Source organism: Sinocyclocheilus grahami, unplaced genomic scaffold (assembly GCF_001515645.1).
Source record: "Sinocyclocheilus grahami isolate Dianchi unplaced genomic scaffold, SAMN03320097.WGS_v1.1 scaffold1279.1, whole genome shotgun sequence".
Lineage (NCBI taxonomy): Eukaryota > Metazoa > Chordata > Actinopteri > Cypriniformes > Cyprinidae > Sinocyclocheilus > Sinocyclocheilus grahami.
In genome coordinates, this window is record NW_015506458.1 from 127,609 (window position 1) to 143,939 (window position 16,331).

The 16,331-nt window shown below is 36.0% G+C and overlaps 1 protein-coding gene across 2 annotated transcripts in view; it reads right to left on the minus strand.

Annotated features, from left to right (window-relative positions):
• Window positions 1–16,331, minus strand: part of LOC107568778 (calcipressin-1-like) — a 28,542-nt gene that overhangs the window by 1,403 nt on the left and 10,808 nt on the right. Inside the window, exons 1-3 of one of the 2 annotated variants that reach the window (XM_016254759.1) lie at window positions 8,789–9,268; window positions 7,270–7,443; window positions 924–1,083 (exon numbers count right to left, since the gene is read on the minus strand). In XM_016254759.1, coding sequence (XP_016110245.1) covers window positions 924–1,083; window positions 7,270–7,443; window positions 8,789–8,875 — 421 coding nt within the window. In that variant the 5' untranslated portion in view covers window positions 8,876–9,268. Of the gene's footprint in view, window positions 1–923; window positions 1,084–7,269; window positions 7,444–8,788; window positions 9,269–16,331 lie in introns of those variants that run through there. The other variant, XM_016254758.1, reaches the window with a different exon arrangement.

The window sequence follows — 16,331 nt, forward strand, 5'->3', positions numbered from 1 at the left end:
TGTTTTTTTCTTTAAGTTTAAGTTTCTGATCACCAAAGCTGCATTTATTTGATCAAAAATACAGTAAAACAGTAATATTGTGAAAATATTTCAATTTAAAATAGCTGTTTTCTATTTGAATATATTGTAAAATGTTATTTATTTCTGTGATGCAAAGCTGAATTTTCAGCATCATTAATCCAGTCTTCAGTGTCACATGATCCTTCAGATATCACTCTAATCTGCTGATTTGCTGCTCAAGAAACATTTCTGATTATTATCAATGTTGGAATCAGTTGTGCTGCTTCATATTTTTGTGGAAAATGTAACGCACTAACATTGAAAAAATAAATTACTTTTGTTCAGCTAGGACGCATTAAATTGATCAAAACTGAAAGTCAAAACATTTGTAATGTTACAAATGATTTCTATTTCAAATAAATGTTCTTCTGAACCTTCTATTCATCAACCAATCCTGAAAAATAAAATGCTTTCCACAAAAATACAAAGCAGCACAACTGTTTTCAACATTGATAATAATCAGAAATGCTTCTTGAGCAGCAATTCAGCATATTACAAAGATTTCTGAAGAATCATGTGACGCTGAAGACTGGAGCAATGATGATGACAATGCTGACATTTTACAATATATTCACAGAGAAAACAGTTATTTTAAATTGTAATAATATTTCACTTTTTACCGTATTTTTTATCAAATAAACGCAGCCTTGGTTAATTATTCCAAACTTACACTGGTCAACAGTGTAAATGGATTTACTGACACTTTTGATTAATTTAATGTATCATCGCTGCATAAAAGTATTATAAAAAAAAATATTTACTGACCCTTACTGACTGCATATGTTGTTGATATATATAGTTCAGGACTCGAAAAGGCTTTCAGTCTCAAAGTATACCATGGAAATGAGGTAAATAGGTTATACCTGGTCCTAGTTTAGACACGGCACACAGCAGGTCATAGTTGACGACTGGCATAGCGTCCTGCGACTGTGCCCAGCCTACAGGGGGTGACGCCGGAGGAGAGATGAGGAACTGCTTCTCTGGTTTAGGAGGCTCAAGGCGAGGACTGCCGATATGTACAGACTGTACGGTAGAAGAGAAATAAATGGAGGAAACAAAAAAAAGAGACAAAACATTTGCATTTATATTTCAGATAGTTTTATTCAAAGTGACTCACATTGCATTCAAGAAATACATGAGCAATATCACACAAGTAGTCGTGCGATATGGCTGTATATCAGCATGGTTGTAGGTAATCACAGTGTGCCGATATACAGCCATATTGCATGGCTACGAATGTGTGATATTGCGTTTATACAACAGTTCGACCACACGAGAATGTAAATAGAAAAGGAACAACAACGAAATGTCTTTAAAACCTCTCTTTTGTGCAGAACTACTTCCTTCCGCCACAGATTCAAATCTCAGTTTGACAGTTCAACAGCTGAGTTCAAGATCCGTTACTAATTAGAAAACGTCACTTCAGAACTAGTAACAAAGGAACATTGAGTTGCTTCATTGAAAGCTTGAATTACTGTATTAAAAGCAGCGTATTATGTTGAGTCGAGTATTATGAGAGATGGACTGAGCGAGTGTGATTACCTGCATCTGATACAGCATTCATTCTTCAGCTCAATCTCATATTCAGCATAAAACATTAGTTTGAATGTCCGCTGAGGAAAGCGATATCTTTGTCGTACTATCCTTTCATCTGGTTGATTTCCGATGACAGCGTTGCTCACTGCATATGTCGGCTGCGTCTTACAAGCTGTTGTAGAAAGTAAAAATAACTTTCTTGTTTACAACCCTGTTTCAGTCTCTTTCAATATAAAATGATTTACTGTTGACTCACTCGCCATCTAATGGCGGAATGATGTAACTGAATAATATTTAATAAACAACAACAGCCTTCATAAAAGTTAGCAAGCTAGGCAATTCAGTCAAAACTAGTACAAAGGCAGCGCTCTGATATACAGCATTAAAGGGATAGTTCACCCAAAAATGAAAATAACCCCATTATTTACTCACTCTTAAGGCATCTTAGGTGTATATTACTTTCTTCTTTCAGACAAATCCAATTAGTTATATTAAAATGTTCTGGCTCTTCCAAACTTTATAATGGCAGTGAATGGGTGCTATGTTTCAATAGTCCAAATGTCGTCCAATAAAGCCTATCCATACATCATAAAAAGTGTCCCACATGGACTCACGGGGTGAATAAAGGCCTCCTGAAGCAAATCAATGTGTTTTTGTAAGAAAAATATCCATATTTAAAACTTTATAAACCGTAATCTCTAGCACCCATTCACTGCCATTATAAACTTGGAAGAGCCAGGACATTTTTAAATATAACTCCAATTGGATTTGTCTGAAAGAAGGAAGTCATATACACCTAGGATGCCTTGAGGGTGAGTAAATCATGGGGTAATTTTCATTTTTGGGTGAACTATCCCTTTAAAATTACATGGCAAATAACGTGATGAGATTTTGCCCCCAGTCAAAACTTAGGCTGACCATATGTCCTCTTTTTCCCCAACATGTCCTCTTTTTGGACCAAAAAAAAATAGTGTCCGGCCGGGATTTCTAAATCGCTCAAAATGTCCGGGATTCGCCTTTTGCTTTCTACAGTCACCATTCATTGTGTGCAATTTTGCAAATGTATGTATTCAAGTTCAATAACATAGTTGTATGGTTGTGAACAAGTCAATTATTTACGCCATGCCACGGCATCCCCTCAACCCCACCCCCCAGGCACCCTAGCCAAAACTCATGTTTAACCACTATAGAGACATCAAATTCTAGAAGAACTGGCCGAGGTGAGGCTGCTCTCTGTTGGTTCATGAGTGTTGAATGGCCGCTGATGCCCTGGAGCTCACATCCCCGAAAATGTTGAAGCAGATTTTCAAATAGACATTATCTTTATTAACAAACTGCATATTTGAAGTCTAAACATGTACATTATTGGTGTAAATCTTAAAATTACATTCTGTGACACAAAAACAGTATTATTTATTAAATTATAGTGGATTTGGGCGTCCTCCATGACACTCGCTGTGAGAAATACCGCAAGCGGAGTGATACAAATGGTTAAACGGTTGGTGTTCTGATATCACTTGAATATCGCACTCATCTCAATCAGATTCGATAACCAGAAAGAACTGTTGTATAAATGTTTATAGTTCATGCATTCATGAGAATCAAATAGTGGTGCAACGGATCACAAAACTCACGGTTCGGATCATATTACGGATTTTGAGTCAAGGATTGGATAATTTTTCAGATCAGCCAAAAAAAAACAAAAAAACAAAAATTTGTGTAAGCTTACTTTAACTCTTTCCCCTTCCATTGACGAGTTATCTCGTCTTTTACAAGAAAATGCTTCCCCGCCAAAGACGAGTTTTTACGGCTTTCCGTGTTTTCACTGTTATACACTCGGAGGCACTATTATGCATCTTCTGAACGAGTACAAAACCTCCCGAACAAAAACACACGTGAACAGGACGGAGAAACTAGCGATCTCTTATGCAAACAGATGCATTTGAAAAATAATGTGATCATCAGCAATAGACAGCATATAAATGAAAACTGCATAATGTTACGGAGTAAAATGTTGATCCAGGAAGTGGTATGTCTGTGCAAGCTTTGGAGGTGTTAATGGAAGTGATTTACTGGATTTTCAAATAGTGGTGCAACGGATCACAAAACTCACGGTTCGGATCATATTACGGATTTTGAGTCAAGGATTGGATAATTTTTCAGATCAGCCAAAAAAAAAACAAAAAAACAAAAATTCGTGTAAGCTTACTTTAACTCTTTCCCCTTCCATTGACGAGTTATCTCGTCTTTTACAAGAAAATACTTCCCCGCCAAAGACGAGTTTTTACGGCTTTCCGTGTTTTCACTGTTATACACTCGGAGGCACTATTATGCATCTTCTGAACGAGTACAAAACCTCCCGAACAAAAACACACGTGAACAGGACGGAGAAACTAGCGATCTCTTATGCAAACAGATGCATTTGAAAAATAATGTGATCATCAGCAATAGACAGCATATAAATGAAAACTGCATAATGTTACGGAGTAAAATGTTGATCCAGGAAGTGGTATGTCTGTGCAAGCTTTGGAGGTGTTAATGGAAGTGATTTACTGGATTTATGCTTTGATAATCGTACTACGTGAATATTATCCAGATGTAGTTTTTGATTTTCTCAACTTTTTGCTCAAAATTATTATAATTTTTTTTTTGTTTAAAAGTAGAGGATCTGATCTTTATTTTGGTGTATTGCATATTCAAATATTCATACAGCAAAATATACTGGAGGCCATCAAATTTTTGTGAAAATCATCAAAATCGCTGGCGGTGGCTGGCAACTTTTTTCAAAAATGCTGGCGGGGAAAGAGTTAAGTACTTCTATTCCACAGCAAAAACTACTAGCTTAACTAATAAAGTTAAACAAGAACAATTACACCAATTACAAGTATAGATGAATACAACAAAACACAGTTACACAAAGTCAGTAACAATAGCACACACATGTGCAGAAATATAATAATTAAGTGTAAAATAACACAATAGTGCTCACTGCACTAGTTAAATACAGATTAATTTTTGTTAGAGCTGTGGTGTTATATGATTAGCAGAGAGAAACAGGTATTTATTGGGTGCTGTCTCTTTAAGACCAAATGCATGGACCTAATACTGACACACATCCGTTTTTCTTCTCAGCCGTTTACGTTCACTTAAGACATAACCGACTGTGTTTACTACAATACTTGCTAAAAACGGTTATTTTAACATAACTTTGTGTGTATGTGAAAGAGGAATCAATTCCCTGTTCACGAGGTGTCTCTCTGCATGTGCACGCTTCGGGTGTGTGTGGCAGCGGCTGAGCGCACAGAAAACAACATTTTTGTTAGAGCTGTGGTGTTATATGATTAGCAGAGAGAAACAGGTATTTATTGGGTGCTGTCTCTTTAAGACCAAATGCATGGACCTAATACTGACACACATCCGTTTTTCTTCTCAGCCGTTTATGTTCACTTAAGACATAACCGACTGTGTTTACTACAATACTTGCTAAAAACGGTTATTTTAACATAACTTTGTGTGTATGTGAAAGAGGAATCAATTCCCTGTTCACGAGGTGTCTCTCTGCATGTGCACGCTTCGGGTGTGTGTGGCAGCGGCTGAGCGCACAGAAAACAAGCGCGTGAGTTAAAACTGCTTGAATGTGTAAACTGGCAAGACAAAACATGTGCAAATGATAAACTTTAACTCTATGATGGTTAACTTAATCTGCGAATCATATGCGTGCCGAACCGTGCAGCCTGATCCGTACAGATCACGGATCAACTACGATCCGTTGCACCCCTATAATCAAACCAAAAAAATTTAAATGTACTCAACCTTAGACCATCCAAGATGTAGATGAGTTTGTTTCTTCATCTGAACAGATTCGGATAAATGTAGCATAGCACTTGCTCACCAATGGATCCTCTGCAGTGAATGGGTGCCATCAGAATGAGAGTCCAAACAACTGATAACATCATCACAATAATCTACACGACTAGTGGTCGACCGATATGTGTATATGTGTATATATATATATATATATATACACACACACACACATGTATATAAAGCCGATATAATTTTATTTTAATTAATATTCAAGAAATTTGAAATCATTTGAAAATGGATAAAAAAAGTGTAAAATAAACATACTTATACTTTAGATGACAAAGTATTTTTCACAAATAAATAAATATTTAATACAAATATAATTAAAAAGGAAGTAAACACTGTAACCAACAGGGCACTCAGTATTCTGGGAAGTTTGTGTGCATTGGGAATCATATTTTTTTCAAATAAAGCCAAGGTAACACTCATTTCACATGCAGCACACAGTGAAAATTACATGAATATGACAGTGGGCAAATGCATAAAGCACAGCATAATTTGAAATCACGAGTTAACGATCGCACGTCTTCAGTTAAGCTGAACTCTCCTCCTGTCAGCATTCAATTCACACGGACCGACCGTCACGCAGAGAACACGTGATCATGCAAGATACAAATGCACACTTCACACGATCTCACAGCTGGATTCGACTAAGTTTGCAAGGTTTGTGAAATTAAATGTTCATTATTCATTCAAAGATTTGTTTAAATTATATAAATGCGTATTTGCTGAATGCTGACAGCAAGCGAGAAAGTATTATAATGTTTGCCTGTTCTATTACTAATAATGTAATACTTTGTATACATTTTAATTCCTTTGTTTAACAGTTCTATCAGATTATTAGACAGACTTCTATCCGTATTAGACAGAACTGTTAACGACAACAGCAGACAAGAGGGAGAAATTAATGTGAGCACTGTATGCTCAGGCACTGCCGTTCTCGGCGCCATCAAAATAAAAGTCTGTCGCGCCTCGAACGCATCGACCAAACAGAAAAACTTATCGGCCAATGCCGATATTTGAAAAATCGGCCATGGCGATATATCGGTCGACCACTACACACGACTCCAGTTCATCAATTAACATCTTGTGAAGTGAAAAGCTGCATGTTTGTAGGAAACAAATCCATCATTATCTGTCACTTCTGGCTAAAGTATGAGTTCATAATCTATAATAACGTTTCCTCTAGTGAAGAAGTCCATCCCCTGTTGTCCTCTCACATCAAAATCCACCCACATATTTGTTTAGAGCTTTTCTGGACTATTTTGGCTTGTAAATGGTGCTTGATCTGTGCATATTTCTCTCCGGATTCAGACGAGACAACTTTCTCACTAGAGGAAGCATTATTATGGATTAGGGACTCGAATTATGGACAAAGTTTTAAAGTTAAAACATTATAATTATGGATTTGTTTCTTACAAACATGCAGCTTTTTTGGCCTCACACGATGTTAATTGATGGAGTCGTGTGGATTATTGTGATGTTTTTATCAGCTGTATGTACTCTCATTCTGACGGCACCCATTCACTGCAGATGATCCACTGATGAGCAAATGATGTAATGCTACATGTCTACAAATTTGATGAAGAAACAAACTCATCTACATCTTGGATGGCCTGAGGGTGAGTACATTTTTAACTAATTTTCTTTTTTGGGTGAACTATTCCTTTAAGATTCAAGACCATGAATCTTTGTTCGTAAGACTATATAATGAATACACTGTTTTCATTACTAAACAAAAAGTATCATGCTAGTTTTAGAGCAACTTGGAGTACCACGTAATACTTCTTTGTTAGGGTTATTTACCTGAGCAAAATACAGACGCATCTCCTTTCCATTGAACTCACTCTTATGGAGTTTGACTCTGGCCTCGGCTGCTGCCAACACATCGGTGAAGTTGATCCGAACCCGTCTGAAGCTTTTAAAGAACTGGAAGGACGTGCCTGGATCAAACGCACGGAACAAAGCCTCAAACTGCTCCTGATAATGCAAAAAGAGGAAAAACATTTCAAATAATGGGACGGAGATGAAACTAGACAATCACACTTGCATTTGATAGAGAAATACAGAAAACAACGCAATTTCCTCCATGAAAAACTATTTACAAGAGGGTTTTGAACATCATGTATGAAAGAAAACAACCTACAGGCCTCAATCATGAAAAATGAGTAAAAGTAAGACTTGTGTAGATTGAACTGAACATGTTCATTTACATAATGATTTTATGACCAAACAAAGAAAAAATCCTATGGGAAAAAAAGCCTGGCCAGGTAAAACCAGCAAACCACCTTAGGCTGGTTTAAGTTGATATCTTCAACAGGGCACTGCTGTTGCAAGCAAGAAATTCAATATTTATTAAGACAGCAACATTTCTGTCATCTCACAAAATATTGGATTTCTTGCTAGCTACAGCAGCATGTGGGATGTTATTTAATGTGAAGAGTTTTCATTTAGACAAATTCATTCCGCTTGAATTTCATGAATGAGGTCCAACATACTCTACTATTCAAAAGTTTGGGGTCATCAAAATATTTTTGATGTCTCTTCTGCTCACCAAAGCTGCATTTATTTGATCAAAAATACAATAAAAGCAGTAATACTGTGAAATATTTTTTACAATTTAAAATGCTGGATTTAAAATTCTCAAAGCTGAATTTTCAGCATCATTACTCCAGTCTTCTGAGTCAAATGACCATTCAGAAATCATTCTAATATGCTGATTTGCTGCTCAAGAAACATTTCTGATTATTATAAATACCGAAAACAGTTGTGTTGCTTCATATTTTTGTGGAAACTGTGAATCAGTTTATTTTTCAGGATTCTATGATGAATAGAAATGTCAAAAGAGCAGCATTTATTTGAAATAGAAAGACATATTTTGATCATTTTAATGGATCCTTGCTGAATTAAAGTATTAGTTTCTTTAATAATAATTAAAAAAATTATACTAACCCTAAACTCAGTAACACAAATTAACTGATTAAAACATGTAATCAAAGCATTCTGTTTCAAGCTTCAGGCCTCTAATCTTCTTGTTGCAGGTAGTCTCTATAGCAAACAGGCCATTAAAAACAGGAGAGCTGGAAAAGTAAGAACTGAAGATCAGCAGACCAACATGGCCAGATTGTAGTTTAGGCATTAGAGTCCTAAGTATGAACGAAACCAAATCTTTAAGCTTGTGGAAGACCAAATGTAAAAGCAAAAAGAAAAAAAACAGTGCAATGCTTAGTTAGTTTAATGTAAATTAGCACCAGAACCTGAAAGAGAAATGCATCCGAATGACAATAAACCTTGACTTGACCTCGTCATTAACGAATGGTCTTACCCGAATCTGTGGACGACTGAATGTCTCATGGTCCACCGGTGTGGCCACCAGGCAGTAGCTGTTGCACTTTGTAGTCTTAAGATGCATAATTCAGTTTCAGTAGAACGAGAAACTCTGTAATGAAGCCCGTGCAAATTACATGCGATTACTCCACCTCATGTGCCAGCAGAAGTTTCTAGCGTGCAATCAGCAGTGCTGTGAGGTCACGGCTTTACACGCAGGTTTATCTGCTGCTGCTTATAGCAGAGCTGATAGTGTTGAGCACCGCCTCTTCCTCTCTCTCTTTACATTCCTAACCTTCAGCCCCTCCCTTCATTCCTCTCTTTCTCTCTGTTTGTCTGTCTCTCACTCTTCATTGCTGACTAATCCTAATGAGGAACTGGAAAATCATGCCATCATTCAGCTATGGGCCGCAGTCCAACATCATCATCTCTCCCTTCAGCATGTTTCCACGAGGCCTGGGCAATCCTATTGTCTCTCACTTTTCCATTAATATGTCATTTAAACATTTTTAATATCATTCATTACCATTATTTGACAATGTGACATTCCTACTGCACAAAGTCTCACCTGTTTCACCTGACACCAAAAGTATTTCACAATAACCTGACTACAGTAGTCAGATTATTGTGAAATAGTTTTGGTATCAGGTGAAGTTGATCCGAACCCGTCTGAAGCTTTTAAAGAACTGGAAGGATGTGCCTGGATCAAACGCACGGAACAAAGCCTCAAACTGCTCCTGATAATGCAAAAAGAGGAAAAACATTTCAAATAATGGGACGGAGATGAAACTAGACAATCACACTTGCATTTGATAGAGAAATACAGAAAACAACGCAATTTCCTCCATGAAAAACTATTTACAAGAGGGTTTTGAACATCATGTATGAAAGAAAACAACCTACAGGCCTCAATCATGAAAAATGAGTAAAAGTAAGACTTGTGTAGATTGAACTGAACATGTTCATTTACATAATGATTTTATGACCAAACAAAGAAAAAATCCTATGGGAAAAAAGCCTGGCCAGGTAAAACCAGCAAACCACCTTAGGCTGGTTTAAGTTGATATCTTCAACAGGGCACTGCTGTTGCAAGCAAGAAATTCAATATTTATTAAGACAGCAACATTTCTGTCATCTCACAAAATATTGGATTTCTTGCTAGCTACAGCAGCATGTGGGATGTTATTTAATGTGAAGAGTTTTCATTTAGACAAATTCATTCCGCTTGAATTTCATGAATGAGGTCCAACATACTCTACTATTCAAAAGTTTGGGGTCATCAAAATATTTTTGATGTCTCTTCTGCTCACCAAAGCTGCATTTATTTGATCAAAAATACAATAAAAGCAGTAATACTGTGAAATATTTTTTACAATTTAAAATGCTGGATTTAAAATTCTCAAAGCTGAATTTTCAGCATCATTACTCCAGTCTTCTGAGTCAAATGACCATTCAGAAATCATTCTAATATGCTGATTTGCTGCTCAAGAAACATTTCTGATTATTATAAATACCGAAAACAGTTGTGTTGCTTCATATTTTTGTGGAAACTGTGAATCAGTTTATTTTTCAGGATTCTATGATGAATAGAAATGTCAAAAGAGCAGCATTTATTTGAAATAGAAAGACATATTTTGATCATTTTAATGGATCCTTGCTGAATTAAAGTATTAGTTTCTTTAATAATAATTAAAAAAATTATACTAACCCTAAACTCAGTAACACAAATTAACTGATTAAAACATGTAATCAAAGCATTCTGTTTCAAGCTTCAGGCTTCTAATCTTCTTGTTGCAGGTAGTCTCTATAGCAAACAGGCCATTAAAAACAGGAGAGCTGGAAAAGTAAGAACTGAAGATCAGCAGACCAACATGGCCAGATTGTAGTTTAGGCATTAGAGTCCTAAGTATGAACGAAACCAAATCTTTAAGCTTGTGGAAGACCAAATGTAAAAGCAAAAAGAAAAAAAACAGTGCAATGCTTAGTTAGTTTAATGTAAATTAGCACCAGAACCTGAAAGAGAAATGCATCCGAATGACAATAAACCTTGACTTGACCTCGTCATTAACGAATGGTCTTACCCGAATCTGTGGACGACTGAATGTCTCATGGTCCACCGGTGTGGCCACCAGGCAGTAGCTGTTGCACTTTGTAGTCTTAAGATGCATAATTCAGTTTCAGTAGAACGAGAAACTCTGTAATGAAGCCCGTGCAAATTACATGCGATTACTCCACCTCATGTGCCAGCAGAAGTTTCTAGCGTGCAATCAGCAGTGCTGTGAGGTCACGGCTTTACACGCAGGTTTATCTGCTGCTGCTTATAGCAGAGCTGATAGTGTTGAGCACCGCCTCTTCCTCTCTCTCTTTACATTCCTAACCTTCAGCCCCTCCCTTCATTCCTCTCTTTCTCTCTGTTTGTCTGTCTCTCACTCTTCATTGCTGACTAATCCTAATGAGGAACTGGAAAATCATGCCATCATTCAGCTATGGGCCGCAGTCCAACATCATCATCTCTCCCTTCAGCATGTTTCCACGAGGCCTGGGCAATCCTATTGTCTCTCACTTTTCCATTAATATGTCATTTAAACATTTTTAATATCATTCATTACCATTATTTGACAATGTGACATTCCTACTGCACAAAGTCTCACCTGTTTCACCTGACACCAAAAGTATTTCACAATAACCTGACTACAGTAGTCAGATTATTGTGAAATAGTTTTGGTATCAGGTGCAGTTCCTGGTTCCCAAACTGTAAAAATGGTTGTAACCTTACCATACATGGCGAAAAACTGTAAATGTTTAACATCACATTATATGTCATTTTACTTATTAAATACTGTCAAATTTATGGCTTTCCAAGTGAATTACCATATAATTTACAGTAAAAGTACATTAGCTGATAAAATGATCAAAACTTGTTAAAAAGCTGTTAACTGGTTAACCAAGTAAGCTTATCATATACGGTTAAAATCAGTAAACTGTTTAACATGACATTATATGTAATTTTACAGTAAAATACTGTCAAATGTATGTTTTTTTTTACAAGTGAATTACTATATAATTTACAGTGAAAAGCAGTAAAAAAGATTCCAGAAAATGGTAAAAACCTGTCAATTGGTTAATTGTAAGTAACCCAACCATAAAAAACCTATAAATGGTTTAGCATTGTATTATATGTAATTTTACTGTAAAATACTGTAATTTTTGCCCCAAGTGAACTACCATATAATTTACAGTGAAACAAAGTAAAATTACATTCCTAGAAATCCCTGGGATTTTTGCAATTGCTACATTACATGGTGTCGTGTGTTATACTAATGGTGTTTTGTCTTTGTGTGTATGCCACCCAAAATACTCTAACACACACCAACCATCCAGAACACCCTAGCAACGTCCTAGCGGTGTACTCTGATTCATCATATGCCTTTCTATTGTACCACCTGTAATATTTTTATGGTGGTTATCAGAACTACTACTATATATATTATACTGTATATAGTATACATGCTATATTACATTTTTTCATGATTTTTGATCAAAAATACAATAAAAGCAGTAATACTGTGAAATATTTTTTACAATTTAAAATGCTGGATTTAAAATTCTCAAAGCTGAATTTTCAGCATCATTACTCCAGTCTTCTGAGTCAAATGACCATTCAGAAATCATTCTAATATGCTGATTTGCTGCTCAAGAAACATTTCTGATTATTATAAATACCGAAAACAGTTGTGTTGCTTCATATTTTTGTGGAAACTGTGAATCAGTTTATTTTTCAGGATTCTATGATGAATAGAAATGTCAAAAGAGCAGCATTTATTTGAAATAGAAAGACATATTTTGATCATTTTAATGGATCCTTGCTGAATTAAAGTATTAGTTTCTTTAATAATAATTTAAAAAATTATACTAACCCTAAACTCAGTAACACAAATTAACTGATTAAAACATGTAATCAAAGCATTCTGTTTCAAGCTTCAGGCTTCTAATCTTCTTGTTGCAGGTAGTCTCTATAGCAAACAGGCCATTAAAAACAGGAGAGCTGGAAAAGTAAGAACTGAAGATCAGCAGACCAACATGGCCAGATTGTAGTTTAGGCATTAGAGTCCTAAGTATGAACGAAACCAAATCTTTAAGCTTGTGGAAGACCAAATGTAAAAGCAAAAAGAAAAAAAACAAAAAAATTATACTAACCCTAAACTCAGTAACACAAATTAACTGATTAAAACATGTAATCAAAGCATTCTGTTTCAAGCTTCAGGCCTCTAATCTTCTTGTTGCAGGTAGTCTCTATAGCAAACAGGCCATTAAAAACAGGAGAGCTGGAAAAGTAAGAACTGAAGATCAGCAGACCAACATGGCCAGATTGTAGTTTAGGCATTAGAGTCCTAAGTATGAACGAAACCAAATCTTTAAGCTTGTGGAAGACCAAATGTAAAAGCAAAAAGAAAAAAAACAGTGCAATGCTTAGTTAGTTTAATGTAAATTAGCACCAGAACCTGAAAGAGAAATGCATCCGAATGACAATAAACCTTGACTTGACCTCGTCATTAACGAATGGTCTTACCCGAATCTGTGGACGACTGAATGTCTCATGGTCCACCGGTGTGGCCACCAGGCAGTAGCTGTTGCACTTTGTAGTCTTAAGATGCATAATTCAGTTTCAGTAGAACGAGAAACTCTGTAATGAAGCCCGTGCAAATTACATGCGATTACTCCACCTCATGTGCCAGCAGAAGTTTCTAGCGTGCAATCAGCAGTGCTGTGAGGTCACGGCTTTACACGCAGGTTTATCTGCTGCTGCTTATAGCAGAGCTGATAGTGTTGAGCACCGCCTCTTCCTCTCTCTCTTTACATTCCTAACCTTCAGCCCCTCCCTTCATTCCTCTCTTTCTCTCTGTTTGTCTGTCTCTCACTCTTCATTGCTGACTAATCCTAATGAGGAACTGGAAAATCATGCCATCATTCAGCTATGGGCCGCAGTCCAACATCATCATCTCTCCCTTCAGCATGTTTCCACGAGGCCTGGGCAATCCTATTGTCTCTCACTTTTCCATTAATATGTCATTTAAACATTTTTAATATCATTCATTACCATTATTTGACAATGTGACATTCCTACTGCACAAAGTCTCACCTGTTTCACCTGACACCAAAAGTATTTCACAATAACCTGACTACAGTAGTCAGATTATTGTGAAATAGTTTTGGTATCAGGTGCAGTTCCTGGTTCCCAAACTGTAAAAATGGTTGTAACCTTACCATACATGGCGAAAAACTGTAAATGTTTAACATCACATTATATGTCATTTTACTTATTAAATACTGTCAAATTTATGGCTTTCCAAGTGAATTACCATATAATTTACAGTAAAAGTACATTAGCTGATAAAATGATCAAAACTTGTTAAAAAGCTGTTAACTGGTTAACCAAGTAAGCTTATCATATACGGTTAAAATCAGTAAACTGTTTAACATGACATTATATGTAATTTTACAGTAAAATACTGTCAAATGTATGTTTTTTTTTACAAGTGAATTACTATATAATTTACAGTGAAAAGCAGTAAAAAAGATTCCAGAAAATGGTAAAAACCTGTCAATTGGTTAATTGTAAGTAACCCAACCATAAAAAACCTATAAATGGTTTAGCATTGTATTATATGTAATTTTACTGTAAAATACTGTAATTTTTGCCCCAAGTGAACTACCATATAATTTACAGTGAAACAAAGTAAAATTACATTCCTAGAAATCCCTGGGATTTTTGCAATTGCTACATTACATGGTGTCGTGTGTTATACTAATGGTGTTTTGTCTTTGTGTGTATGCCACCCAAAATACTCTAACACACACCAACCATCCAGAACACCCTAGCAACGTCCTAGCGGTGTACTCTGATTCATCATATGCCTTTCTATTGTACCACCTGTAATATTTTTATGGTGGTTATCAGAACTACTACTATATATATTATACTGTATATAGTATACATGCTATATTACATTTTTTCATGATTTTCCAGGCCTGGACAAGAGAGTTTTAAAATCCCCTGCCATTTCTCTGTTTTCAATGACCGTGGGAACCATTTACACCAAACAGCAACAAAAAACAAGCTGAATGTTGTGAACTCATTCTTGTTTGTGTATGTAAATGTGTTGACATTCCTAGAAATCCCTGGGATTTTTGCAATTGCTACATTACATGGTGTCGTGTGTTATCCTAATGGTGTTTTGTCTTTGTGTGTATGCCACCCAAAATACTCTAACACACACCAACCATCCAGAACACCCTAGCAACGTCCTAGCTGTGTACTCTGATTCATCATATGCCTTTCTATTGTACCACCTGTAATATTTTTATGGTGGTTATCAGAACTACTACTATATATATTATACTGTATATAGTATACATGCTATATTACATTTTTTCATGATTTTCCAGGCCTGGACAAGAGAGTTTTAAAATCCCCTGCCATTTCTCTGTTTTCAATGACCGTGGGAACCATTTACACCAAACAGCAACAAAAAACAAGCTGAATGTTGTGAACTCATTCTTGTTTGTGTATGTAAATGTGTTGATGGTAAAGACTGCATGGTTAGACACAAATCTTGTTTAAAGATTACACTGATCAGCGGTTTGACTACATGCTCTGTGTGTTCACTGTGGAAAAATGGTGCATCTCTGACTCAACGGAAAAATGGAAATATGAAACCGAAATAAGGTGATGGAAAAAATGCAAAGGGAAGGAGACGGTAGATGGGTGTTACGCAAAGACAAGTGGAGGTGAGACAGCGGATAGTTGTGCTGATATGTGACCAGTAGTACACATAAGCCCCCAGATGATATTTATATCCAGCTGCTACACAAAAGAGCATGATGAAGTAACACATGAGCCATTTACATATTATCTACAGTAGCTCCATGAAAGTATACAGACACTTAAGCTTCTTCAAATGGCAGTGCTTTAAATAGGTTTTATTTTTGTGCAATTACATTACATCAGATTATGATTATGTTAATAATTTCTGTACAATACTTATTCCCATACATGTTTTTCTTTAATGTACACTTTCAATTTTTTTTTTTTTTAACGATAATGATATTTTATTTAAACTGCATAGCAACTAGAGATGTGCGCTACGACTAGTCTAAAATTAATAAACCCTCAGAAAACAGGCCAAAAAAAACACATGAGATTCATGTGAAATACCGTATTGACCCGAATATAAGACAATGTTTTTTTCTTGGAAATACATCTGAAAAAAACGCGGTCATCTTATATTCAGGGTCTAGACTTTGACATGTCAATAATACACCCACAACAATAGGTGGCGCCAAATACGAGTGTGCCATGAAATACATAATGTAATGCGTGTTGTAAAGATCGCGAGTTAAAAGAAAAGAAAAAGAAAACCTTACAGCTGCATGAGTCGTGACTGTCACGTTAGCCTGATGGGACCAAACTCCCTTTGTGATTTTAAAACGTAAGACAGTACCCAGATTTGAAGACTACAGTAAGATTTAACTTCTACTGT